Genomic DNA, 24,912 nt, shown 5'->3' with positions numbered 1-24,912 from the left:
CGTGATCGAAACCTCATTCCAAGTAGCTCAATGGTTTCGAAAGGTGAGGCACAATCGACGTTGCCAGTTTGCAATTCACCTCCAAATGCCTTTAAACTCGCCTGGGACCTCTTTCCCCTGCACTTTTGGTATTCTTATTCTCACTTCTCCAAATTAAAGGTCTGAAAAGTTTAAAGATTACAACAAACCTTTACCAGGACAAGCACACCATCACCTGTTTTTACCAAAGACTGGAGCACACAGGTGGCTGTTGGGCATTGAATAGGCTGTAAAATACATAGTTACAGAATAAGACTCCATACTACAGCCATGGATAAGTTACAAGAGTATGCAGAAACGGTGCTGGCAGACGTCAAGAGCATACACTCTGTAGAAGACGCTTTGCAGTCTTTGACAGTCAGAGTGACTGGTATGCTGTTCGTCACAGCACTTGCAGTATGGATCTCGAGCAGAAGCACCACCGGTGGCAGTTCCAGTGGCAAGAAGAAATCCAAGAAGAAGTCCAAGGGCAGGACCAAAGGAAAAGTCGTTAAGAAAAAGGTCATGACTGAAGAAGAGACTATCAAAGATGTTATCAACAGATTCGAAAAAGAATACGAACAAGGCTTGACGAAATTGTTGGAAAACTTCGATCCGTCCTCGGAAACAATGCAATACGAACGGAACTACTACAACGAAATGCTCCTCCACTTGTTATTGGACCTCGATGGAGTCCATCTTGGCAATTTGGAAGGTGACAAGAAGGAAGAAGTGCGTTTGCAAAGAAAGGCAGCCATCAAGAAGATCCAGCTCGAACTCAAAAAGCTTGATAAGCTCGAAAAAAAATAATCTATCCGAGCTCAAACATTCTCGCCAATTGATACAGATACACCATGGCAGAAATGCCACGACTCTTAACAGCATAAACTACTTAGTCTCTCTCTCTCTCTCTCTGTATACCCAAGTACTAATTAATGAAATCAATCAAGACCATACGAAAAGTGGCATCAACAAAATAACGCAACAACGTCATGCAGTCTTTAGGCGTGGAATTTTCCCTCTATTTTTTCGTTCCCGTTCCATCTTATACTTTAGTCCAACCAAAAACCTGCAGGACGGTTGCAAGACCCGCCTGCAGGACGGCCTGCATCCGTCTTGCAGTCAATATTGCAGCCAAACTTCGCCTTGGCTTCAAGATACAAACATTCTCGACAATGTGACTGTGATAACCATATCGAGAAAAAGTACGCTAACTTGACACACTCATGCAAACGAAAACAAAACCAAAACAAGACAAGACACGGTCAATTGATAATGACTTTGTTATCGCTTAGTATTGCATGTTGTTGGGGTTGATAACGGTTATTGGAGGGCCTTGGCAGCCACATTGGAGATGACTTATCTGTGTTATGTCTTCGAGCGGCGCGCTTCGCCTGTAAAGTCGGTTGACATATTACTGAAAAGGGAAAGCGCATAGAGACGTATACGCGATGATACGGCTGAAGTAAAACAGATATAAGAGAGAGAGAAAAGAGAATATAGCATGGTCAATGGTCAATTGAGGGTTGGTATAATCATTCTAGGTAGGTGTTAACCACAATAAGCAAGGCAAAAAAGAAGTACGAAAAAAAACCCAGTCTTAACCATGGTTTATTCTTTGGGAGCTTTGTTACTGCTATCGTCCGTAGTAAACTGTCGTCATATTGAAGCACAAGAAAAGGCCGGTACCATTTCTGTGAACTTGCATAAGAACCACAAGTCAGAGGTTCACAATCTTATTAAGCGTTCCAAGAATGTGCCAGGTCCAATCTTAAGACATGACGAGGACTACTCTTACTACGTTGAATTGGGAGTCGGTACACCACGTCAAAACGTGAAGGTTATTCTGGACACCGGTTCTTCGGACTTGTGGATTCCTTCCAAGACTAACCCATACTGTTTGCCAAACACTGCTGAGGCATTGGCTAAGAGAGCCGTCACGCCAGACATTGATTGTAGCATCAACGGTGTGTTTGATGCCAGCGCTTCGACGAGTTTGAAAAAGACTGGGTACAACTTTTCCATCGAGTATGCGGACTTGAGTACCTCTGATGGTTACTGGGCCCTTGACGATGTTACATTGAATGGTGTTACTGTCGAGGGTGCTCAATTGGCCGTTGCTGACACAACAGACATCGAAGCTGGTATTTTGGGTGTTGGTTTGCCAAGATTGGAATCCTTCAAGGGCTACCCAGGCGCTCCAAACAAGACCTACGACAATTTCCCACAAATGCTGAAGAAAGAAGGCTACATCAGCAAGGTGGCATACTCCTTGTTCTTTGAAAATGGTAATGTTGACTCTGGTACCTTGTTGTTCGGTGGTGTTGACCAAAAGAAGTACGAAGGCCAATTGTACACCTACCCAATGGTCAACATCCACCCATTCTTAACCAAACCAGCTGAATTCCACGTGACTTTGCAAGGTTTCGGTTACAGAAGCGAAGCCAAATGTGACGAAGGTGTTTACTTCCACGAAAAGGCCCCAGCATTGTTGGACTCCGGTACCAATGTTTTGCAAGCTCCAGATTCCGTCGTCAAGACCATTGTTAAGCAATTGGATGGTGAATGGTCCGAAGAAGATGGTTTGTACGTCGCACAATGTCCATCCAGCACCGACGACACCACTTACTTCTTCGACCTCGGTGAAGTCAAGATCAAGATGCCTATCCAAGACTTCTTCTTCCCACCAAATGACGGCGAAACTAAGTGTCAGATTCGTTTGATCCCTGGTGAAGATGAATGGATTCTAGGTGACCTCGTCATGCAACACGCTTACCTAGTCTACGACTTAGAAGCCTACCAAATCTCTATCGCCCCAGGTAAGAAAACCACCGGCTCCAGAATTGAAACCATTGGTAGAGACGGTGTCATCCCAGACACTGTGCTATCCACCGCTTCTCCATGGACCATTGGTGGTGACAACACTTCTTCTTCTGCATCAGTCTTCGATTCCAATTTGACTTGTACTAAATCCAACAGCAAGAGAAGTCTACACAAGGCTCTTATTGACCGTGACGTAGAGGTGGCAAACTCTGGTTCCCAAATTGTTCGTGGCTCTAGCTTATTGCCAGTGCTAATGTCAGTGGCATACGCCATTGTTTCTTTGTTCTGAATAAGAACGACTTTAAAAGACATTAAAAATATATATCTACGACCTTCTTTCCCAAGAAGGTCTAGCTATAGTTGTAGTTCATTTAAATAATTTCAAGATACCAAAAGTTGGCGTTTTATCGCCCTGTTATCGAAATATGTCGCTAGTATGACACATTATAAGTCGTCTTTCTGTCTTTGTCTAACGTTGTTGATTCATTATGTGTAATAATGAAAAAAAAAAAATGGTTATTGCACATGATAATTATTAATAAAGGATTTTGTGAAGAATAAGGAAGACTCATCAAATAACGAGGTTGGTAAGGATATCTTGAGACATAGAGGTCAAACCAGATATCTAATCATTAGTGGGTTATTAAGTAGTGATGTTTACTGGTATAGTTGAGCATATTGGTACTGTTGCTGAGTATAAGGAGTTGGATGAAAGTGTTAGTGGTGGTAATGGAGTATCAGTTACAATTAAAGATGCCAGTCCAATTTTAGGCGATTGCCATATCGGAGATTCAATTGCTTGTAATGGTATATGTTTGACGGTTACTGAGTTTGATTCTGATAGCTTTAAAGTTGGTATTTCTCCTGAAACGATTAACAGGACTGAGATAGCTAGCTGGAAAGTTGGAACAAAGATCAATCTTGAAAGAGCTGTTTCGCAAGAGGTGAGATTTGGAGGTCATTATGTACAAGGGCATGTTGATTCTGTGGCTACTATTACATCTAGGAGACCTGAAGGTAATTCTATTGTGTTTGGTTTCAAGCTAAGGGACGACACTTATAACAAGTTCATTGTAGAGAAAGGTTTCATAGCCTTGGATGGGACTTCTTTGACAGTCACACAAATCGATGACGATGGGACATTTTACATAGCTATGATTGCTCACACACAGGAGCATGTGGTAATGCCGCTAAAAAAGATTGGCGATCTGGTGAATGTAGAGGTTGACGTTACCGGTAAGGTGATTGAGAAGCAGATCGATGTGCATCTCGAAGCCCAGATTTCCAATCCTAAGTCATCTTTAGCCCAGCTTGTAGGGAAGTTAGTGGAACAGAAAGTGGCAGAATACATCAGCAAAAGTAAATAATTAGATGAATGAATGAATGAATGATTTATAAAATAATTATTACATATATAACCTTCTTCTTCTTTTCTGTGTTTTTTATTAGTCTATACTCCCAAGATGCTGGCCCCCCATGTTAATGATAATATTAAGTTGTTCTTTTATTGAGGTAGGTCGAAAATTAGCGAGACACCTTCGTCACCAGCGGTAATCAACTTCTTGTTGTTCTCGATTAGGATGAAATCAAGGACACCCATGTTGTGACCAACACAAACGTGTACTTCTTGACCGGTTCTAGCGTCGAAGATATATACTTTACCGTTAATGCAGGATGCAATCAAGTTGTGACCGTTATTGCTGTCGAAAACTAATTTGGTAGCGGAGTCCTCCAATTCGAACTTGTGCCTCACTCTCCAAGTCTTTGTATCGTATAGTAAGACATCACCGCACACCAACCCGATAGCCATCAAGGGAAGCTTAGGAGACCATGCAATAGATTCGATGGACGCATCCAACTCGTCTTGCTCCGGCTTCAATTCTATTACTGTGGTCAAATTTAGCACACTTCCGTTGGTACAGTTGATGATAACTAGCAATCCGTTGTTCGAACCGGCAGCAATAACCGGAGTGTTATTTGTAAGGGCCATTGGAGCAGCAGACAATGAAACCCATGGTGCCTCGACACCCTTGACGTCTGCTTGCGTGATCTTGAACAATGGCTGGCCCATGTAGCAGTTCCATGCCACAATAGAGCTGTCCAACGAACATGTCACCAACGTCAAGTTGTTTTCACCTTCCTCAACGTTGATGAACTCACCCATCGTACAGTCCTGTTGGTGAGAGAAACCAGACATAATCTGCGACAATGACCCGTCAACGTTATTCAACTGGTAACACCACACTGACCCATCAACACCCCCAAACGCAAACACTCCAGAAACAACAGGATGCAACTTCAACCAAACAACCTCATCCACTTCCTGTAGCTCGCTGCACACCTTCCACTGAGCACCACCTTTCATAGACTTATACACAAACACCTTACCGTTCATATCAGCAGTGATCAAGAACTTCCCGTCAGGTGTAAACCCACCACTGATCACAGACTCCGTGTGAGGAAGAGACCCAGCAAACTTAGGTGGTTTCGAGTGTGAAGTCCACAAGTTCGCCACATTATCCGCACCACCAGTCATGACTAATGGCAAACTAGGATGGTGTGCAATACAGAAAATAGAGTCTGTATGCTTGTCAAAAAATCCGTTAGAATTGTTGGACATATCAATTTCAAGACTCTCCCCAACTTCCTCGCCTTCTCCCATTTCCTCATCCTCATCAGCTTCAACATCCATCATATTGTCCCCATTGTCAACAGCCACAACTTCACCAACCTCTTCTTCACCAATGAACTCACCTTCAGGTTGCTCTGCAACGTTAGAAACTTCAGAATTATCCATATTTACTTATGTCTGTCCGGTTCTCTACCACTCCAGCACAATAATACCGAACGGAAACACTGCAAGATGCTGCAAAAACACCTTTTCTTTCCTCTCCTATTACTCGAAGATGATGAGATGAGATGCGATGAGCTAGAAATTTTTCAGGTCAAAAACCTTTAAAATGCTGTAAAAGAAACATTTCGACAGGGAAATACTAGATAAATACACAAACATATGGCCGTATCGGTCTTCTTTACAGCTTTCAAGATCCGTATGTATAATATCAGTGCCCAGAGTCTCAAATTTACACCTTTACACACCCATATTAGGCTTCTAAGTGAGCCAAATTGTCAGATTAAGCATCTTGTCACTATATACGATGTGAAGTTTTTGGGGACCTTTCCACCTTTTTCGTTTCCAGCCATGAATCTTCTTTAAAATTGAGCCATCTTAACTATTACAAACAACAACTGGAAAGGGAATAAGGTTGTTATTGAGGGATTCAGAAGGCCAAGAGATACTATATTGAATACAGAAACTACATGAGTCAGAGTGTAGGGTTTGAATGGGGGTTTCGCCCCAGCGTTTGCAACGAAAACAGTGATGTAAGTGGGAGAAACAGGAATTCGCAAAGAAGTGGCGGCATTGCCAATGGTATGGCTAGCAGCAGCAGCAGTGCGTCATCTGGTAATGGAGTTGCGCATGGGCAACTGCATTCGAGTTTGCATGGAAATACAGGCGTTTCTATTAACCGAATTTCGAAGCCAAGAGGCAAGAGGCGGTATACTGAGGAAGATGTGCAAGGGTCAGTGGCCGTTACGCCTGCTGCTCCGGCTGCTGCTGCTGGAGCTGGAGCTGGAGCTCCAGCATCTGGATATAGAGTGAGCAAGAGGAAGCCTGCGTACCGGAACTTCATTCAAGGGCAACCACTTCCATTCCCAAGGTCTGTCGAACTTATGGACAAACAACTGCTCCAATCAGTGCTACTCTCGTTGGTGAGGGAGCATCCAGAGATCCAGCACGCTTTGCTAAGTAAGGTTCAGTCGCTCAGCTTCAATATGGAGCAGTACATGACGATTTTGGAGGAGAAACTCAGAAAAGTGTACGAGGATATCCCATATTCTAAATATAACCAGAACTCCGACGGTTCGTTGAACGATTATGCATTTGGCCGTATGAAAGCGTCCATTATGGAGTTTTTGAACTGCATCATTGACTACCTTTTGTCCAGCATTCCACCCCAATCGGATAACGTGGTGCAATCTTTGAGGTTCCTCAAATGCTGCACGGAGCTTTTGAACCAATTGCCCGAATTTGAAACTGCTTCTAATAACTATTACAAAAACATGTGCTTCGAGCAAATATCGGAAATCTGGTGCAGTTGTATACAATTCGCATCCACAGACTTGTCCTTCATGTCCGTGATTTCGAACTTGGAGGAGTGGGAAACAGAATTACGAACCTTGAATCATCGGTCCAATGATAAGCTTCAGAAACCGTTGCAACTCATAGCCTCGATCAAGAACAGCGGAGCTTTGGTGGGGCAAAACGGTCATTCTCTATCACAAAGCCAGCCATCTACCATGGGCTTTCTAAACATCAGTAGCTGACCTAAGTCATGTCGTCCGCTTACTGCTGCTTTTACCATATTATTTTTTTTTTCCACCTTCGTGCGAGGAACGTCTTTAGCATCAAACAACCATAGACCTCAATAGAAAGAAAAAACAGAGCATTTAATGAGGACTTGTCGAATCAAATTTGCTCCCGAATAATGGTTGGTTATGATACTGACCACTCTATCTGGAAAAACGCAGTCCCCCCGATTCAAGTAATCATTTCAACAATAATACTAATCCTAATAACTATAATAATTTACACTCAATCACTCTCAAATATATATATAATACGATATATTAGTATGTACGTGCCTTCAAAGCGCGTATATAGCTCTCTAAAATTGCATAAATCACATATATCCATCCTGTCTTATTTTCCAAATCTTTTCGGCTCAATGGTTACTTATTTCTTACGGTATAAAATAAAATCATCCCCGATAAAATATGCTTTCAGAAGCAATACTACTAATAACTTACAGATATCTATAAAGAAAGAAAGAAAGGTAGAGCTTAAGATCACTAGGAGTTCTACAAGGAATCACAATAGCATTACTAATTTGATATGGGACAAGTACAGCCTATTCATTATGATCCGGCTACAGTTAAGCAATTAACAAAGGAGATCCTCATAGCATCGGGTATTGGTGCTTTGAAGGGTGCGACTGTGGGTATAGTAACAGGTCTTCTATTGAGGAGATTTTCTACCACGTATCGTAACGTGCGTACGCAAGTGCGTGTTTTCTACCACTGCTCGTGGATTTCTATGGGTATTGTCTTTAACGCTGATAAACAATTGATCAGATTCCAGGACAGATATTATGCGGAAGAGCTAAAGAGAAGAGAAAGAATATTGGATGAGGCTGCTGAAAGAGGAATCTTCTTAGAGGAAGAAGCAGTATCTCTGAGTACCACGAAGCAACCATGAGTCATAAATGAATTTTCTATAGACATATATGTAATAGTGTGTACGTGTATATATGTGAGGACACACACTAGTCTTGATGATGGTTTTAAAATAATGCCCATTTTACGATTTTAAATACTATGATGAGTCCGTTTTGGACGATGCGCAGGATGGAGAATACCAGCCATACGAACCATAAGCACGAAACAATGAACACTTCTAAGGCTTTATACAGCCCTTTCCTCCAAGCCCGCTTTTGGTGACTGAGCAAACTAACTTTGTCTATATTTTCTTTAAGTATCCTCAATCTTAGCGTTAACGTTGTGTTGATATCCGATAAAAATCTATCACTGAACGAAATGAGCGAGTTGACTCTATTGGAGTAGTCTTTTAAGAACTTAGTTTTGAATTCAGAAAGCAACACACCATCAGTGGAAAGTTCAGCTTCGTAGCTGCCCAATAATGATTCAGTTAGATTCATCTCGTGTTTCAAGCTTCTAACGTTTGCTCTTAGCTTCTTTGCAGTGACATTCATTCTCCTTTTAGCAGCCAATTCCGTAAGGACTCTCTTGCGTCTTAAAACTTCCCACGAACATTCTAAACATTTGATAGAACGGTAATCCTCGTAAAGCTTACGTCTTATACTCTCTTCCACGATAAACGACTGCAGATCTACCGAAGAGGAAGGCTGGTTGCTGTGCGACAACGATAATGAATTTGCTTTAGAATGCTTAGTGGATGAAGTGCTTGAATGCGTTGGGTACAAGCCGTTTGATCTCTTGGGTGAATTTTTCGGTTGCAAGGACTGAGTTTGAGACGGCAGTGAAAGTTGCTGACGTAGCTGTTCGAGTTCAAGGTGATCAGGCTGTTGCTCGTCCAGCTGATCACCTTGATCGTGATACTGTTCTTGATACTGTTCATCTTCTTGATTCTGTTCTAGCTCTGGCTCTAGTCTCTCTGGCTTAGAGTCCTGCTCTTCGTCAGGTTTTTTCAGTGGATCAATAGGCACATCGATTATTGCCGTCTTCCCATTGCCGTATTCCGTTGGTGTCTGGTAGATAATCTTCGGTACAACAATCTTCGAATCGTTGTTGTTCTGTGTAAAGCCTTCCAATGGTTCTGGTCTCCTAGTAGCACCCCTGGAAAACCTCGATAGCAACGACCGTGAATTGCCCGCGCTTATATCCTCGTTATACGAATTCTCGCCAGACGATCCAGAACTCACCACGGAATTCTTGGACCAATGGCCAGAAAACTGGTGCGGCGGTTGATGCATATGTGGATGCGAATGCTGCCGATGGAGTTTCTTTCCAAACCAAAGCGATCCATCAGGCCGTTTTAGCTCATCCCAATGGTTTGTCCTCCACACTATATCATTCGACTTCTCCATGATGTCCACATACCACGGAAACTTACTACTCCTATGCGAAAAATCCTTAATCGCTATCACTGGTGGCCTTGCTAAATGGAAATCTCTCGTTTTATCCCCGTACTTCTTCCGTATCTTACGATTCCTAATCACCTGTAACGGATTATACACATTGTCAACGTCCCGATGCTCTTCCCCCGGTGGAGGCTTCGTGTACTTCTCGATCAACGTATAGTAAAACTCTAAATATACTCGTACCTTATCTGCCTGCTCCCTTGTACGACGGCTAATTTTCGTCCTTCCAACCCCTTTTTCCTCCTGTGGAACACTCGTATGCGAATCAATGTGGAAATCCTCCATCATACCTTTCTTCAACTCAAGCATTAGCTCAGTAATCCGTTTCAAACGCTCTTCTCGAGCAACATCTCGAAGAATAACCTCTTCATCTTCATCAACCTCTTTGGACATAATGTTCACCCACCACCTATAGCCTCACACTTCTTTTTTTGTTTCCTACCTCTAACAAACAAAATCTCTATCCCAGACTCAAATTCAACTCCCTAACCGTCCACTAGTGGTCTTTATTCTTCTGTCTTCCCTTATAAAACCTATCAAATATCCTAATATTATTTAAACCTGATGCTTCTCTCACATTTTCTATATATATGATGATAAAATGAAAATGAAAATGAAAATGGGTAGTGGCATTAAAGTATGCTTCGAGAACTGCCTCTCCTTAGAAAAATGCGTAGTAGTTTTGAGAAGGGACGATCTTTGGCTGACTTTGAGAGGGGAAATTCAGTGGAAACAGCGGGTGTGTGCACTTAGAGAGTAGTGTGTTGGCACTTGTCGGGCACTTAGGGTCGTTTGGGGGTCAATTCAGGACACATTTCGAGGTTCTTTATTCGAGGCAAGGAACTAAATGTAATTTGTGTTGCATTCAAGGGTCCAACCCCATTATTGAATCCCGTTTGTGCGCCGTGTTCTGTGTCGGTTTCTTTTTATCCACCAAAAAAAAAAGAGGCTTGGCAAAAAAAACATCAGGTTTTTCGGTTGGGGTGTGTGCAAAAAGAATGCATCGGCCGGGAATCGAACCCGGGGCCCAACGATGGCAACGTTGGATTTTACCACTAAACCACCGATGCTTAGTAGTTATTGATGTTGTCTGGTGGTGAAGCACGGACCCAGTCTTTAGTTCTCAGTCACATGATGGACATTTTGGTTTTTTTTTTTTACCCAGCTTTTCCTTATAGGCTATTATCAACACTGCTTTTACTTCTTCTCTATCAGGTATGTATATGACAATATTACATGTACACGTACTTGTAAGGTAAATATATAATCAGATATCAGATTTGCGACTTTCCACTCAGCCAGAGAAGTCCAATTCTTCAACAATGTTCTACTTTACTATCATAGGTACCGATGACAACCCTGTATATGAAGCGGAATTCACTTCGGCCAAGAGCAGTTTCAGACCAGATATCAAAGAACTCAATCCATACATAGTACATTCGGCATTAGATATAATGGAGTATCTACAATGGCAGAGACAGCCGAATTTAGAAGTTAATACAAACACAGGAGGGTTTCTCAGGTCAAGACACACGATGCAAGAGAATTCGTACTTGGGGAAGATTGACAGCTTTTATGGATTAGTTGTTAGTGGGTTTTTGACATACGGAAATATAAAGTTCATAATGGTGCATGGTAACGGCGTGGTGGACGATCCAACAACAAAGACGTTCTACTATGAAGTTTATGAGTTGTATTTGAAGACGTTGATGAATCCGTTCTATAAGGTGAACGATCCAATATCAAATCCAACTTTTGATTCCAAGGTAAGGGTACTGGCGAAGAAGCTTTTCACATAGGAAGAAGGTTTGTAAATATATAGAGTTGTTATAAAGTGATAAAGAAATGATTCTAATACGGGTGCAATTATGGTTTGTTTGTTTGTTTTCTTGTTTTTTCATTACTATTTCATTACATCCTTTTATGCTTAGGGGTATTATTTAGTACAGTCGACATCACTGGAGTAAGGATCTGCTTAATCCACGCAAAAGCGTCTTGGTGCTGGTCTTGTCTGTTGAGGTTTTGCTGACCATGCAGTTGTTGAGTTTCTTGAGCTTCATAGAAGCTGTCTGTTCCAATAGCTTCGAGGTGGCACTCAACAGGCGTGTGGTTTCCTGTAATCCGTCGATACGCTTTTGGAAATCAAGGTGGACAGCTTCCTTTGACGTCGCAGTGAGCTGTAAGTTGTCCGGTAGTTTTACAACCGCAGTCTGTGGCTCCGGTAATTTATAGTGGGGTAGTTTTACTTTTGAAAGGTCTCTTGACCATTGTTCCACTTCTTCTTGGATCGTTTTGATCTTTTTTTCCAAAATTTTAACACTTTCTTTGTTTTGTATATTCTTCTCATTGGGTATTCTGGCGAATTTCACAGAAACTTCGCCCTTTCCCTTGGTTTTTGGTTTTGTTTTTGCCTCCTCGTCTGTATCAAGTTCGACCTCAGTCCTTGTTTTCGTTGGTGATGAATTGAAATCTGGGGATACGACGACATTGTTGTCATCCTTGAATAGGTTACTGATTTCAGCCTCATCTTCAAGCACCCGTTCTGTATCTGGCTCTTGTTCTGGGCCTTCGGACTCCCAATCAATATCGTGGTTGCCCTTTCTAATATCTCGTACAAAATCCTTCAATATAGTTAGAGCAATCTTTTTGGATTCAGATTTATTTTCGAGCTGGGCATTCTTAAGTTCCGTTTTCCTCAAAGTTCGTATGAGACACCAGTTCATTAGCTGTTTCATCTTCAAATCTTGCGCAAAAGAGTTATTCATATACCTGTAAAATTCAGACTCGTGCACATCTTTGTGTGGGGATATTATATCATTTAACTGGTTTTCTTGGTTCAACAACGAGAGCCTTCGTCCCCTTTGGAGTATAAAAGATTTTCGTTTCGCCCTAGCATCTTCTGGTGGTAATGATGGTCTGTTTTGGTAGACTGAATTCGGCAGTTTTTCTTCTGCAGATTGTGGAGGATAAAAGGATGGGGCCGGCATCAAACTTGGATAATAATGCTGCGGTTGTTGTTCATGATACTGAGAATCCATAAACTGGTTCATTGCTTGAAAATTGATTCCCAATTCCTGGGGTGAAATAGCATACTGTTGTCTCTGTTGCTGTTGCTGCTGTTGCTGTTGTTGTTGTTGTGCTGTCGCTGGGTAATAGTAAACCATTGGCATTGGAATCATCCTGTGAGGTGATTGCAACTGGCTTTGAGCTGGGTACGGAAACATCTGACCCTGAGGAGGCAGCTGAGACGGCAGTGGAAACTGCTGCTCTTGTGATATAGGCTCCCCTCCCATCCCTTTCTCTCGCGAAGGCGGCTGTGATTGCAGCTGAGACCCCGCTCCCGCCTGGAAAGACGAGTTGAAATTTTCCACCCTTCTAGCATCCCTAACGTTCTGAAATTCCTGCAATCGGTCCCCAAATTGCGACTTCTTCGCACTATGTCGTCTAAACTGAAATTCATCATCTGTTTCAAAACTCTGTTGCGTCTCAGATCTCCTAGTCTTACGTTCTGGCGTTTCCGTTGGAATCGTATGCATCTTTAATATTCTTCTTGACGATGATGTGTCACCGCGAGAGTTTTCTGAGCCCTGACTTCCCATCACAGACAATTTTAAAAATGTCTGTTACAAACCTAATCGTACTAGGGCCACTCTAAACACTTGCGTGACCTTCCGTTTCTTGACGCCTTTAGTTCTTTTAGAACATTGTTATTCTCTAATAGATCCGTTTGTTTACATATCGAATTCTTTAAAACCTATACATATATATATTCGTATAACATGATGATGAAGTAAAGTGATTATTCATGGTGACTACTGCTACCACCGCCAACCTAAAATAACACTATCTGTGATGTGTCGGGCGTTATCCTATAGTGTCGCATAATCAAGAAATGTCTTCCCTAAGTGTATCCATTGCCTGTTGTATCAAATTTTTGCAGTTTTCTAACGTCTCTTCACTCTCAAACATCGACGACTCTTCATTCTCCGGCAACTGGCTCAACACCCACTTCTCCCTTATAGTCCTGGTTATCACCAAAAGATCCTGTATCCCCTTTATTAGTTGCATTGTATAGTTATTAGTCATCTGCACGCCTGCACTCGATACCGTCACAAGACCGGAGTTGCTTCTGGGCTGCTCTGTGTCTTTTCCACCAAATTCCAGGTCAGAAAGCTTCACTATTTGCACTAGCGTGTGCGAAAGGGTTTCTGTTGTACGATCTAGTTTATCTAGTAATACCTGGTTACTCATTTAGCACTGTTATGGGGTCGTTTTGGCCTGCTCTTTAACCGTCAACTTGACACCATTAGCACTTTTATTCGTCATAATATTACTACTATACACATTTGTACAGTATGGCTGGCATTTTTTTTTTTATTATAATTAATTATACAGATACATTATAGTCACGTGATTTAGTGGTGGTTAGGACAAAGGGTCCTGGGTCTAGGGTCCTGTGTCCTGGGTCCTTGGTCTTGTACAAGTGTTCTAGTTTTTGCCGGTCGATCCAAAGCCACCTGCACCACGTTCGGTTTGTTGTAGGGTTTCTACGACTGCAATCTCTGCATCATCGACGATCTTCTCTAAGATCAACTGTGCTACACGGTCACCTTTGTTGATCTGGAAATCTTCATCGGAGTGGTTGAATAGCACAACACCTACTTCTCCAGTGTAGTCTCTGTCAACCACGCCTGCTCCTGTTTGTATGCCGTGTTTCACCGCTAGACCTGATCTTGGAGCGATTCTTCCGTAGGTTCCAACTGGAACAGTGAATGATATGTCAGTTTTTGCGATGCCTCTGCCTCTAGCTGGGATAACGCATGGTTGAGATGCGTAGATATCGTAACCAGCAGCTGTGCTGGAGCCCTTAGTTGGGACTTTTGCGTCTGCTGAGCGGAGTTGAATTTGTAGACGGTTGCTCAATGATTCAGTCATTGTATGTTGTGATAGGCTTGGTGTGGTGGGGTGGGAGTAGGTGGGAGTTAAAGATTAAAATCAATTAGTAGCAGGATTGGAAAGTGTGTGTGTAGAGATGCTGCTGGTTTTTCTTTACATTTTATATGATCTGAATTTTCAATGCGACAAGCAACGCGTTTGGTTTCGCGTTTAGTTTCGCGTTTTCAGATGGGAGACAGGGAAGAGAATAGTAGCCAAGGGCTTGTGGGAGGTAGAGAAGGTCAAGACGTTGGAGATAGAAGTGCTGGCCAAAAAGAATGGTAGGGGGGAAGGGAAATTTAGGCAGGAATAATAGCTTATTCAGAGACGATCAGTTCTAATTAACAAAGAAGCAACCAAAAAAAAGGTCAGCATTGTACTGGGGGCAAAAAGAAATGCATCGGCCGGGAATCGAACCCGGGGCCCAACGATGGCAACGTTGGATTTTACCACTAAACCACCGATGCTTAGTAGTTATTGATGTCTTCTTGGTTACTAGTGCCCTAGTTCCACGCTATTCAGAGTCACATGTTAGAGAATAACCAACACTTATTATACTTAATACTGTCCATGACCTGGACGTAATCCCATGCACATATATATATTCACACAATACTAATCCCTTCTTTTCTATAGGTGACTATTCCTAAGTGTTGGCCTTAACGTAATGAGTACATCGGTCACTACCTGTTTGTCTTTTTCTTCTTAAATACATATTTTGTTCTTTGACCAAAGCTTTTAACCCCGAATATCATTATTCTCTTAATAATGTTAAGGTTGTGACAGGGAAAGTGTTTTAAGCATAGCAGCATAAATCGATTGCTAAAAAGTTCTAAATACAGTTAAGTTAAGCTCTACTTATATACATCACCAATAGGAAGTTTAGAACCAGCAAAATTTTGTGTTGTTTAGCCATAAAATCTCTCCCCTAAATTCACCCTGTGCAGCTCTAACCGCACTTAGTGATGAGTTAATCTTCTCCAAGTTCGAGCCCGGTTCAAGCGCACGGATGGTAGAATGAAAGATGGGAAACTTTTCACCAGGCAGTTCATCCTGCCAGAATTCAAGATGAGTTATATCGCTTGATCTTGCTTCCTGTATGCATTCTTTTAATAACAAAGCAAGTTTCTTCTCTTGGTCTTCGCCCATTATTTGCACTTTCAAGAGGATCAAAGTGCCCGAAGTCCATGAATGATGCCATACTATATGCGAGCCATCAGCTAGTGCAGCGCCAAACCTGGTTGGCTTTTCTTCTCGGAATTTCTTATACAAGAATAAATCACGGTCTTCAAACCACTTGTAGATTTTGAGTGAGGGCTGCACTGTAAAAATGAACCGCGAACCGCCACATGCATCGTGAGCCTGTAGCAACTGTTTTTTGAAGTGCTGTTTCTGCAATTCCACTAGATCTTCGTAATCATCGTAACCCAAGTATCTTATATCGTTAGCAGTAATAGTAGTCTCATTATCGCACGAATACTTCTCGCAATAGTGTTCTTGCAACCCATCCAAGTTGTGCAACTCATATAGTGGTACATGGTATGACACATAACCATTTTTTGCATAGTACTCGCCAATTTCACTATACAAATGAACAGCCAAGTGCTTCAAGAAAGGCTCCTCACTGTTCTGCGCTAGGGAATCGTAGTACTCGTTCAACAACTCTATCATTCGTCTCGCATATCCGCGCCCACGATGATGTTTGAGCGTGAAAACTCCTCCTATACATGCCACTAAAACCTCATGAATCTGGCCGGTGCTGTCTCCAGGAAGCATGGCCCAACCGGTCCTGTTCATGGTCTCGCAACTAGCCACTATCTGAGACGTTTTTGACGTTTCAGGGAGCGAGACATCCTTCAAAACAAAGTATTTGAGCCCCAAATACACAGCATTTGAATCGTATTTGTCAATGTGCTCTTGTGAACGATGCAATTGACCTAAATCACTCTGCCCTAGCACCCATTCACGGTCCGCATATTCCTCTTGGCTTAAAAACCGCGAACTCCAAACCGACCCATTCTCAATATGTGTGAATCGAATCACCTCTGGGTCAGTAACAGCCTCAAATTTAAGTTTAAGCGTCATATCTCTTCACCTAACAACTCCTGATTGCGTTGTGAATTTACTGGTTTACAGTCTTCTGTGTTTTTTTTGCCATATCACTTTGGTGTCTTAACTTACCTTACTTTACAACACATACCTTCTTATATATAGATATATATATATATATATTTATACACTAAGCACTGTTGGCTGCACATTCCTTTTTCGAACAAGAGAGTTCCCGAACATTCGCATCTCGGCTAAAGCTGTGGAATTCCATAGGGGAATACAGATTAAACTACCCTTCGCCAACCCTTGCACTTCTTGCTCACATTTCGGAATCCTCTATTACTACGGGCATCTCTCTTTCTTTTGCCTCATCATCCTTTAAAAGTGTTGATGTTTTCAAGAAGCTGCACCGCGGCTAAAAATAAAAGAGGCGAAGAAGTCATGTGACTAAAAAGAGATGACAGAGGAACCTCGGGAATAGAAGGAGAGAATGAGAAGCATCAACATCACACCATCACCAGATTTGCTTGAACTGTTGAACGGAAATTATTTCAGTCTTTGCTAGAGAGAGGGGAAGTGGGATTCGCTGCTTACTGCTTGTGGGTGATGCAACAGTCGAGGTTGACGTTAGGGCCATTATTTGCTTGCAAATTTCCTTTAGGACAAGAGTGCAGAGCTTAAGAGACTGACCCTGGGCTCTAAAGTGGTGGAATAACTCTTTGAAAAGAGAGGCGGGTTTGCCGCCAGTTCGGGTTACGATGGCTTGCAGTTCTTCTTTTTGGATGTGAAAGCCCTTGGATTTTAAGAAATAGTCGAGTTGCATTGTCATTATATTTGCAGTGACGTCTGTTTGTGACATCGAAGTTTTGAAGCGCACCGAGAGCTTACGCCTTTGCTCCGATGATATGGATATTTTAGAATTGAAGTAGTGTTTCCAACTTGCTAGTGTTAATTGAGATAGCAAAGCGATGTCTACGGTTGATGTAGAGAAATTGTAAGTACGGAAACTGATTTCATCCTTTAGTTTCTTGTGGTGCCCCAATGTGTACCCTTGGGACTGAATTGTGCTTGGATAGTTGCCGCTGTGGACGCTACCCTCTATTTGGGCCATCAAGTTTGCCGGGCCGGCAGTTTTTATTAGTTTGTCTAGAGAGTTCGATTTAATGAGTTGGATGTACTTTTGCAGGATAGTTTCCTGAAACTCCTTCTCTGTCATCTTATCGAGCACCTCATGTTCCAGGTAGTACAAGTACTCTTCAATTTTGGTTTCAATAGTTTCTGGATCTAAGTTTGACATCACAGATATGTGTATTCCCAAGGAATCTGTTAATAATCGCAGTCCACCCAGGACAACGTAACCGATTTGCTTCTTATGCCTCAGATCCGGAACGAGGGTCAATGACATGAAAAATTCCAGTAGACTTGTCATGGTGTAATCTATAGGACTTTTTCGATCTCCAGTCTCAATGAAGTATACAACGCTGTTAGTTGGATCTTCCTTGAAACCAGAAAGTTGGATATAGTAGTCCTTACCCTTTGGCAGTCTAATTGTTTCAGGTTCTTTTAAATGGAATTTTTCTGTCGTCATCCCACTATCCAAATGATGAATTACACCATTCATATATTCGTTTACAGGGTCCAATATCGATATGTCTCCCTGGATGAAAAGGTTCATATAGTTTGACTTGGGAATCCATAGCTTAGAGCTAAATTGCTTGAAACTTTCCAAGGTAATCTCTTCTAACGCATCCAATCTCTCTTCCAGAGTAGTGAGATTCTTTTCAAGTAGTATAATAACCCCAAGAGAGGCCAATGTACAAGAATTTGCCCTCGCAGCTTCTTCATATTTGTTTCTAACTGCTACTCTACTAGCTCTAAACATTTCTTTTGAAATTTCAAACGTCGGTTGACAGATGCTTACCAACTTATCCATGATAACCTGTAATATCTTGAGAACCCCCTGGGGGAAGCCGCTGATGGTAAGCGCCAATCTCACGTCGCCCCTATTATTCGCCGCAATTTGATACATATACCCCACTCTTTCTGACGAATATAGGGTTTCGTTTATGTACAAAAACAATAATTGGGTTAGAATTTCAAGGTTCATAGTATTCTCCGCAGAGGCGCTCAATTTCATGTTGATAAGCTCCACAGTTATAATCGATCTTGAACTATACTGCAACAGGTGTTCTCTTTTGATCCATAATTCATAATTGTCATTCTTTCTATGCAGTTCTGGTTGGGTATCCAGAAGCTCAGATTTCGCTATCATAGACAAAGATGATTGTTGTGATTTTTGCAATACGGCAGACAGTGACTGTTTAAGAGCACTTAGGTTTCTCTCTAGACCAAATAAAAACTGTTTGGAACATGGTAACTGGAAATTAATTGGTTCCAGTTCTTGAGCCGTGGGAGCACTATATTTTGTCGGTGTTCTAAGAAACACATATTCCAATCCAAAATATTCATCAACAGACATACTGAAATTCTGTTTACTGTGACCCATAGCCTCTTGGAATGATTTACTTTTCTTCAATTCCCCAAGAAGTATATATTTACAGTTTTCAGAATTCATGTATGTTCTAATGAAAGATTGAAACCTGATAGCCAATCGTATCCACCAATTACGCGATGGTGTGTTTTCATAGTAGCTATCAATTCCCGAATCTAAGTGATTGCACGGAGCTGTCATTCCATTATTTAGAATGAAGCTTGGTTCTTCGCATTGAGCCATTTCTACACAAAGATCAGAGCATTTGTCCATAGTAGAGCTATCGAGATCCTGATACAAAAACTTCAACATATTTATAGCATTCCATTCGTTCAAATAAATAGCGATAATATCAGGGTCCAAATTCAAAATATATGGAATAAAATCACGGAATAGATGTGTCAGAATACTGTCGACACCAGATTCCCAGCCTTTAGTTGTCAAATCAAAATGTAGAACCAAACCTTTATCGTTAACAGTAAATTTGGATACCTGAGAAACATGCTTGTTCAACAAGTTCTTAGCACACAGATGGCTATGAATCGACCCCTCATTCTCATCGCCAAATAGATCAGACCATACTTTTGCAAATATGTTTATTTCGTTTCTAGAGAACGAGCCTCCTTTGCAAGGCACCGGAAATACCAATCGAAGTAACGGAGCTTTAGACGACTGCAGGAATATGGTATTGGGTACGGAAGAATTCTTGTGTTCGAAAACAGGCTCAGAGTAAATAGGGTCCCATTTATCGAAAAGCTTCTGAAAGGGCCTATTACTACTGTTTCCTATGCTTTTATGGAGCTTAGTACCACTTCTAAAATCACCAAAGTTTGACAGAACCAGTTTTCTCAAGTAGTGTATTGATTGTGAACCGCGCACAACGACATTGATGTTTTCAGAAATAAAATGGTCTGTATAATATTTCTGCAAGATGTTTTTCAGGCTACTTGCCTTACCCACAAGGGGTACTTGGGCAAGGGTGAGGGAGTTTCCTGTTCCAAACCTGGAAAATTGGGATTTAGGGTTGGCCAATTTTCTAATGGCATGGTACAACAGTTTCGAATTGAGGTTCTTGTTATTATTGTGTTCGTTATCAATGGCTTGTATCTCTTGGTTGATGACAGAAGCAGAAAATAGAGGAGATTTCAGTTTATCTGCGAACACTTTCACCAGCTCATCAAATATGGGTTTTCCGGTCTTATTGTTCGAATTTGGGATCTCGAAGTAGAAACAGGTTTGTTCGCCAGTGGTAAATGCGTTTTGATTCCCATTATACTCCGTTAACAGATTATGGTAATATGTAGCCTTTGGAAAATTCTTTGATTCCGAAGCTATGATCATATGCTCGCACAAATGTGCAAGCCCTGGGACATTGTCTGGATCGTTATGGGATCCTGTCATGATTGAAGCGGAAAACGACGCAAGTGGCTCACTTGGATCCGAAATTAACAGCGCTGTTATACCATTGTCAAGTTGGATGTACTGATGAGATCTATTTGAATTGGAAATGGGCGTATAAAGCGGTATATCGATCTTTTTAATGCCAGTGGAGCTCATTTTCTTTTATTGCTTCTTGTTCGTGTAGTATACTTTGGTTTGGGATTGGATTTGGATTTGGGTTTGGGTTGTTCACACATACAAATGCCAGGATTTTGCATACCAATGTCGCTACTACTTTTATACATGTAGTCACAGCAAATTTAGAATTCTCTTTAGGGTTGTATAATTGATTTTGTGAGGCATCTCTATACGTTTGTGAGGCTAGCTGGGGTTAGCTCATCGCATTTCTCACTGTAGTTACCGAAAGTAGTAATTTCTTAAGAAGTCTGCAATGCTTTTATAAAATACTCTACGAACGATGATCGTAAGCAGTGTGGAAAGTCGCAACAAATTAGAACCAGAACTGATCCGGAAAACAGTGCCATATGTGGCAATCTATGCATAGTTTGACACTTTATATATGCTTGATCGTTATAATAATATGCAGTAGTAGGCACTAGACAGAAAAAAAATAAGGTACATATTATACTATTTTTTTAGTAAAAAATTAAATTTAAGAAAAAAAGATAAGTCTCCCGGGGGCGAGTCGAACGCCCGATCTCCAGATTACAATTTATTATCACATTACAGTCTGGCGCCTTAAACCAACTTGGCTACCGAGAGGAACTTCTTGTTCTCTGGATTTTGTCTTGACACCATATTGTTGCGACAGAGCTAAATTTGTTGTATAAAGACGCATTGGATCTGAGCATAGGCAGTCAACACAGTCAACACAGTCAACACACAGTCAACACACTCAGTCCAGATCTTCAAGTGCATCCACATACGCTGCAAGATATTCACTACACTGTTTGTGTGTGTGTGTGTTTTTTTTTTTTTTTTTTTTTTTTTTGATATCTTATTCAACTACCTAGCTCGGACTTTGCCTCGACAATACATATACATAAGTAACTGTAGTAACTGTAGTAGAAATAGAAGTATTATTATTATTATTATTATTATAATTAGTAACAGAATTAATGTTATAAAACGGAACACAGCGGCCAAGATCAACGCGAATGGTCACCAAAGACCATCCTCCCCCTCCCAATCACGCTAAGTTCTCAGTTGATAGTATCGTCAATTTGGTTAGCTGGCTCAGCAGCAGAACCAGACTTACCTGGTTGGATGTTGTACTTGGCAGACAACACTGGGGACAACTCACGCTTACCAGAAGACACAGCAACTAGAGCACCATCGGCATCTTTCATGTGTGGGAGATCAGACACACGTGTCTCTTCGTAGGTCTCACCCTCAACTGGAGAACCAGACAAGTATCTCTTGAACTTGGAGAATTTCGTTTTCAAACCTTCCATTGTGATAGTGTGTGTATGCGTATGTACCGTATTCCTAAGGTCTGTCTCCACAAGGAAAATCCTAAACTAAAATTGAAACACCATCGAATCCCCGAAAACGTACAGGAACACGGCAATGACTGGATGACGATTATGTCTGCCCAACCATTCGCCTTATATACATGACTGAGGACGGTTTGCGATATGTCTCAGCAAACTGCAGCATTGTGGGTCCAGCGCAGTCTGTAATCTATGTAATCTTCGAATGGAGCCGTATAGAGCCGTATGGCTGATATCAGACGAGTCAACTCTGCTCGCTATCTACAATCGAGAAAGAAAAAACCAAAAAAAAAAAAAAGACCAGAAGAAGTAACCGATAAGATAGAGAGGGACGTAGACAGGGTAAACTAAGTAAACTAATGGAGAAGCCAGAACATTTGTGCCTTGGCCTTCGACTTGGCACTGACTACAGCTGGCAACATCTATATATTGCCTGCTATTCGAGTAGACAGATAGGAGAGATAGATTGATGGATTGGTGGATATGTGAATATGTGGATGGATGGACCCTGACCTGAGTAAGTAAGACAGAGAAAGAGAGAGACTCTGTGTGAGTGAGTGCCTTTGCGGGGTGCACGGGTGTTTACTCTTGCCCTTTGTTTTTTTTCTCCTTTGATTCTCTGTTCCTCTCAATTTCGTCTCGATTTCGTCTGGACCACCACCTAAACGGGCGAAAACCAAAACAAGCCACAAAAACTAGAAAATTTAAAAAAAAAAAAAAAAAAAATGACAGAAAGGAAGATCGGTAACTGCAACGGTAACGGTACGAGTGAGGGTAACCACGAAACAAAGACAAAGACAAAAAAAAGAAGAGAGATGGAGAGAGAAATGCGGGTAAGTGAGCCCGCGAAATAATCGGCGGACCACTGCGGAAAAGAGTTTACGCGTTCGGCGCTTTTTTCCGCCTCGAAGCGACGCGTAAGGTGAAGTGACGCGTCACTCCGTGACGCGCAAGCGCGCAAGCGCGCTTGGTAAAGGAAAAAAAGAAGACGCGACGCGTCATGTCGCGCGTCACCAATGCCCGAAACCGCTGGCTAACGCTGGTTTCCACTTCTATCGCCAGTAGCAGCGAGCAGCAGCGAGCAGCAGAGCGCGCAGCGATATCCTTAGTCGCGAATTCTACGCTCCTCTGACCTTCCCAAACCACGCTTTTTCCAAGACTAATCGAGGCAGTCTGTACCAAACCTCATTGAAGCAGCTAGCTAAAGCAGGGTCTTTTAGGTGAGCATTGTTTACGTTGTTCCTGAGTTTTGGCGACACACGTACCAACAGCATACCGCTGGCCTACTACTACTACTACTACTACTACCCGCTGTACTCGAGTGCTCGTAGGTATAGCATAATTTTTGCAGATTTTTTGGTGACTTTATTTCTACGGGGATTCTTTAAAGATACGCACACAGTACACTTCCAAGATTTCATTCATTATAAAGCTTTAAGCATAGATATATAAGAGGAAGAAGATATTTTAATATTAATATTAAGATTATTATGACGAGTGTGTGTTCAACAGGGAGCCAGAGTTGCGAGGTAGAACCACAAGTTGATATTCGTATCGAGACCAAGGTTGAGAGTGGGAGGATTAAAAGTGATAGAGACAGCCAGAGTATAAGCACAATGGAAAACACCTCTTCGTCTATACCAAGGAAACGGACCGCGCTTTCGGAGAAACCTACTGAGGAGAACAAGTTGAAGTCTTCAGTGGCCTCGCTTCGGAAGCAGCAGGAAAGTGGGAGCAACAGCAGCAGCAGCAGCAGCAGTGTAAGCGTCGGCGGTAGTCAGCGTTTTTATGGGAAGAAGCCTGTATCGCTAAAAAGATCTATATACCGCGATAATGAGCAGGAGACAGAAGCTAGCAGCGGCAGCGGCAGCAGTAGTAGCACCAGTTCAGAGCCAGAACGCCACGTCAAGAGGCTGAAAAGTGAGCGTCTGGAAAAACGTAGAGAAGAACTCGATTCCCAGGATAAGGATGATGTGACTATGTGCTACGACTATGCCGACGAGATATTTGAGCATTTATACAAAAGACAGTTCGAAACTACCACGCGTTTGAACTACTTGAAGGATAAGAACTACGAATTCTATCTAAGGCCGACAATGAGGTCGATCCTCGTTGACTGGATCATCGAGGTTCACTGCAAGTTTCAGCTGTTGCCGGAGACTTTATATCTTGCAATCAATATCATGGACAGATATCTCTCCTTCAACAAGGTGACTTTACCTAAGCTGCAGCTCATTGCCATCACATCGCTGCTTATCGCAGCAAAATTCGAGGAAGTAAACCTTCCCAAGTTATCAAATTACTCATATATTACTGACAGCGCTTACAGTAACGAGGAGATTAAACAAGCTGAGTTTGTCATCTTGAACAAACTCGAATATAACATCGGATGGCCAAACCCATTGAATTTCCTACGAAGGATTTCAAGATGCGACAACTATGATTCAACTACCAGACAGCTCGGTAAGTGTCTGCTTGAATACATGGTTTGTTGTCCTCATTTTATATCTTTGGTCCCATCCCAAATCGCATCCGTTGCAATGTACACGGCACAAAAAATTGTTCACCCTGATTTCCAGTGGGATGAACTATGGAGTCATTACTCCCTACATCCGTTCGATGATAACGAAACAGAACTAAGAGAACAGGCACAAATCCTCATTAATGATATCGCTAAGCCTTCTACCCAACTTAACGCATTGATTTACAAGTACAAAAAAATTGGCATCTGGAATAAAATCCACAACTGGTGTTTGGAAAACAGCATCATCAATAGCGAAGAGGAAAGCTCTAGCGATTGCGCCTCTTCCATAGCATCCTCTGTATCAGCTTGAAAAAGAAGAAAAAACTTACAATAGAAGAGCTTCTCATTTCCTTCTTAGAAGTCTCGTCGGAACTCATAGAATAACGATATAATTACCATAACGTAATATTTGCATTTAATAATAATATATAA

At 41.8% G+C, this 24,912-nt stretch overlaps 15 protein-coding genes and 3 non-coding genes across 18 annotated transcripts; 7 read left to right on the top strand and 11 right to left on the bottom strand.

The window, feature by feature from the left end:
* Positions 1 to 309: 309 nt before the first annotated feature.
* SNL1 (Snl1p) lies at positions 310 to 828 on the top strand (the record flags this gene model as incomplete). The annotated part of the gene is made up of 1 exon (XM_022820467.1): positions 310 to 828. The coding sequence occupies one exon, from the start codon at positions 310 to 312 to the stop codon at positions 826 to 828; it is 519 nt and encodes a 172-aa protein (XP_022676928.1).
* Positions 829 to 1,624: 796 nt separating this feature from the next.
* BAR1 (aspartyl protease BAR1) lies at positions 1,625 to 3,130 on the top strand (the record flags this gene model as incomplete). The annotated part of the gene is made up of 1 exon (XM_022820466.1): positions 1,625 to 3,130. One exon carries the CDS (start codon positions 1,625 to 1,627, stop codon positions 3,128 to 3,130), a length of 1,506 nt encoding a protein of 501 aa, XP_022676927.1.
* Positions 3,131 to 3,494: 364 nt separating this feature from the next.
* On the top strand, positions 3,495 to 4,208 carry RIB5 (riboflavin synthase; the record flags this gene model as incomplete). Its single annotated transcript, XM_022820465.1, has 1 exon — positions 3,495 to 4,208. The coding sequence occupies one exon, from the start codon at positions 3,495 to 3,497 to the stop codon at positions 4,206 to 4,208; it is 714 nt and encodes a 237-aa protein (XP_022676926.1).
* A 137-nt stretch (positions 4,209 to 4,345) lies between these two features.
* On the bottom strand, positions 4,346 to 5,638 carry SQT1 (Sqt1p; the record flags this gene model as incomplete). Its single annotated transcript, XM_022820464.1, has 1 exon — positions 4,346 to 5,638. One exon carries the CDS (start codon positions 5,636 to 5,638, stop codon positions 4,346 to 4,348), a length of 1,293 nt encoding a protein of 430 aa, XP_022676925.1.
* Positions 5,639 to 6,162: 524 nt separating this feature from the next.
* On the top strand, positions 6,163 to 7,230 carry STS1 (Sts1p; the record flags this gene model as incomplete). The annotated part of the gene is made up of 1 exon (XM_022820463.1): positions 6,163 to 7,230. One exon carries the CDS (start codon positions 6,163 to 6,165, stop codon positions 7,228 to 7,230), a length of 1,068 nt encoding a protein of 355 aa, XP_022676924.1.
* Positions 7,231 to 7,798: 568 nt separating this feature from the next.
* On the top strand, positions 7,799 to 8,161 carry RCF3 (Rcf3p; the record flags this gene model as incomplete). Its single annotated transcript, XM_022820461.1, has 1 exon — positions 7,799 to 8,161. One exon carries the CDS (start codon positions 7,799 to 7,801, stop codon positions 8,159 to 8,161), a length of 363 nt encoding a protein of 120 aa, XP_022676923.1.
* Positions 8,162 to 8,246: 85 nt separating this feature from the next.
* On the bottom strand, positions 8,247 to 9,977 carry MTC4 (Mtc4p; the record flags this gene model as incomplete). The annotated part of the gene is made up of 1 exon (XM_022820460.1): positions 8,247 to 9,977. One exon carries the CDS (start codon positions 9,975 to 9,977, stop codon positions 8,247 to 8,249), a length of 1,731 nt encoding a protein of 576 aa, XP_022676922.1.
* Positions 9,978 to 10,583: 606 nt separating this feature from the next.
* Positions 10,584 to 10,654, bottom strand: KLMA_R529. The gene has a single exon. It is a non-coding gene; the product is annotated as a tRNA-Gly (tRNA).
* A 252-nt stretch (positions 10,655 to 10,906) lies between these two features.
* Positions 10,907 to 11,383, top strand: TRS20 (TRAPP subunit TRS20; the record flags this gene model as incomplete). The annotated part of the gene is made up of 1 exon (XM_022820459.1): positions 10,907 to 11,383. The coding sequence occupies one exon, from the start codon at positions 10,907 to 10,909 to the stop codon at positions 11,381 to 11,383; it is 477 nt and encodes a 158-aa protein (XP_022676921.1).
* A 156-nt stretch (positions 11,384 to 11,539) lies between these two features.
* DSN1 (MIND complex subunit DSN1) lies at positions 11,540 to 13,183 on the bottom strand (the record flags this gene model as incomplete). The annotated part of the gene is made up of 1 exon (XM_022820458.1): positions 11,540 to 13,183. The coding sequence occupies one exon, from the start codon at positions 13,181 to 13,183 to the stop codon at positions 11,540 to 11,542; it is 1,644 nt and encodes a 547-aa protein (XP_022676920.1).
* A 286-nt stretch (positions 13,184 to 13,469) lies between these two features.
* On the bottom strand, positions 13,470 to 13,652 carry SRB6 (Srb6p; the record flags this gene model as incomplete). Its single annotated transcript, XM_022820457.1, has 1 exon — positions 13,470 to 13,652. One exon carries the CDS (start codon positions 13,650 to 13,652, stop codon positions 13,470 to 13,472), a length of 183 nt encoding a protein of 60 aa, XP_022676919.1.
* A 420-nt stretch (positions 13,653 to 14,072) lies between these two features.
* DUT1 (bifunctional dITP/dUTP diphosphatase) lies at positions 14,073 to 14,519 on the bottom strand (the record flags this gene model as incomplete). The annotated part of the gene is made up of 1 exon (XM_022820456.1): positions 14,073 to 14,519. The coding sequence occupies one exon, from the start codon at positions 14,517 to 14,519 to the stop codon at positions 14,073 to 14,075; it is 447 nt and encodes a 148-aa protein (XP_022676918.1).
* A 396-nt stretch (positions 14,520 to 14,915) lies between these two features.
* On the bottom strand, positions 14,916 to 14,986 carry KLMA_R528. Its single transcript has one exon. It is a non-coding gene; the product is annotated as a tRNA-Gly (tRNA).
* A 415-nt stretch (positions 14,987 to 15,401) lies between these two features.
* KLMA_50458 (uncharacterized protein) lies at positions 15,402 to 16,604 on the bottom strand (the record flags this gene model as incomplete). The annotated part of the gene is made up of 1 exon (XM_022820455.1): positions 15,402 to 16,604. One exon carries the CDS (start codon positions 16,602 to 16,604, stop codon positions 15,402 to 15,404), a length of 1,203 nt encoding a protein of 400 aa, XP_022676917.1.
* A 481-nt stretch (positions 16,605 to 17,085) lies between these two features.
* AXL1 (Axl1p) lies at positions 17,086 to 20,619 on the bottom strand (the record flags this gene model as incomplete). Its single annotated transcript, XM_022820454.1, has 1 exon — positions 17,086 to 20,619. One exon carries the CDS (start codon positions 20,617 to 20,619, stop codon positions 17,086 to 17,088), a length of 3,534 nt encoding a protein of 1,177 aa, XP_022676916.1.
* Positions 20,620 to 21,132: 513 nt separating this feature from the next.
* KLMA_R527 lies at positions 21,133 to 21,225 on the bottom strand. Its single transcript is given in 2 exon segments — positions 21,133 to 21,171; positions 21,189 to 21,225. It is a non-coding gene; the product is annotated as a tRNA-Asn (tRNA).
* A 440-nt stretch (positions 21,226 to 21,665) lies between these two features.
* On the bottom strand, positions 21,666 to 21,917 carry KLMA_50456 (uncharacterized protein; the record flags this gene model as incomplete). Its single annotated transcript, XM_022820453.1, has 1 exon — positions 21,666 to 21,917. The coding sequence occupies one exon, from the start codon at positions 21,915 to 21,917 to the stop codon at positions 21,666 to 21,668; it is 252 nt and encodes an 83-aa protein (XP_022676915.1).
* Positions 21,918 to 23,446: 1,529 nt separating this feature from the next.
* Positions 23,447 to 24,790, top strand: CLB5 (S-phase entry cyclin-5; the record flags this gene model as incomplete). Its single annotated transcript, XM_022820452.1, has 1 exon — positions 23,447 to 24,790. One exon carries the CDS (start codon positions 23,447 to 23,449, stop codon positions 24,788 to 24,790), a length of 1,344 nt encoding a protein of 447 aa, XP_022676914.1.
* Between the last annotated feature and the right edge of the window lie 122 nt (positions 24,791 to 24,912).

Source organism: Kluyveromyces marxianus, chromosome 5 (genome assembly GCF_001417885.1).
Source record: "Kluyveromyces marxianus DMKU3-1042 DNA, complete genome, chromosome 5".
Classification (NCBI taxonomy): Eukaryota; Fungi; Ascomycota; class Saccharomycetes; order Saccharomycetales; family Saccharomycetaceae; genus Kluyveromyces; species Kluyveromyces marxianus.
The sequence above is the reverse complement of the archived record's forward strand: the minus strand, read 5'-3'. Positions and strand labels throughout refer to the sequence as shown.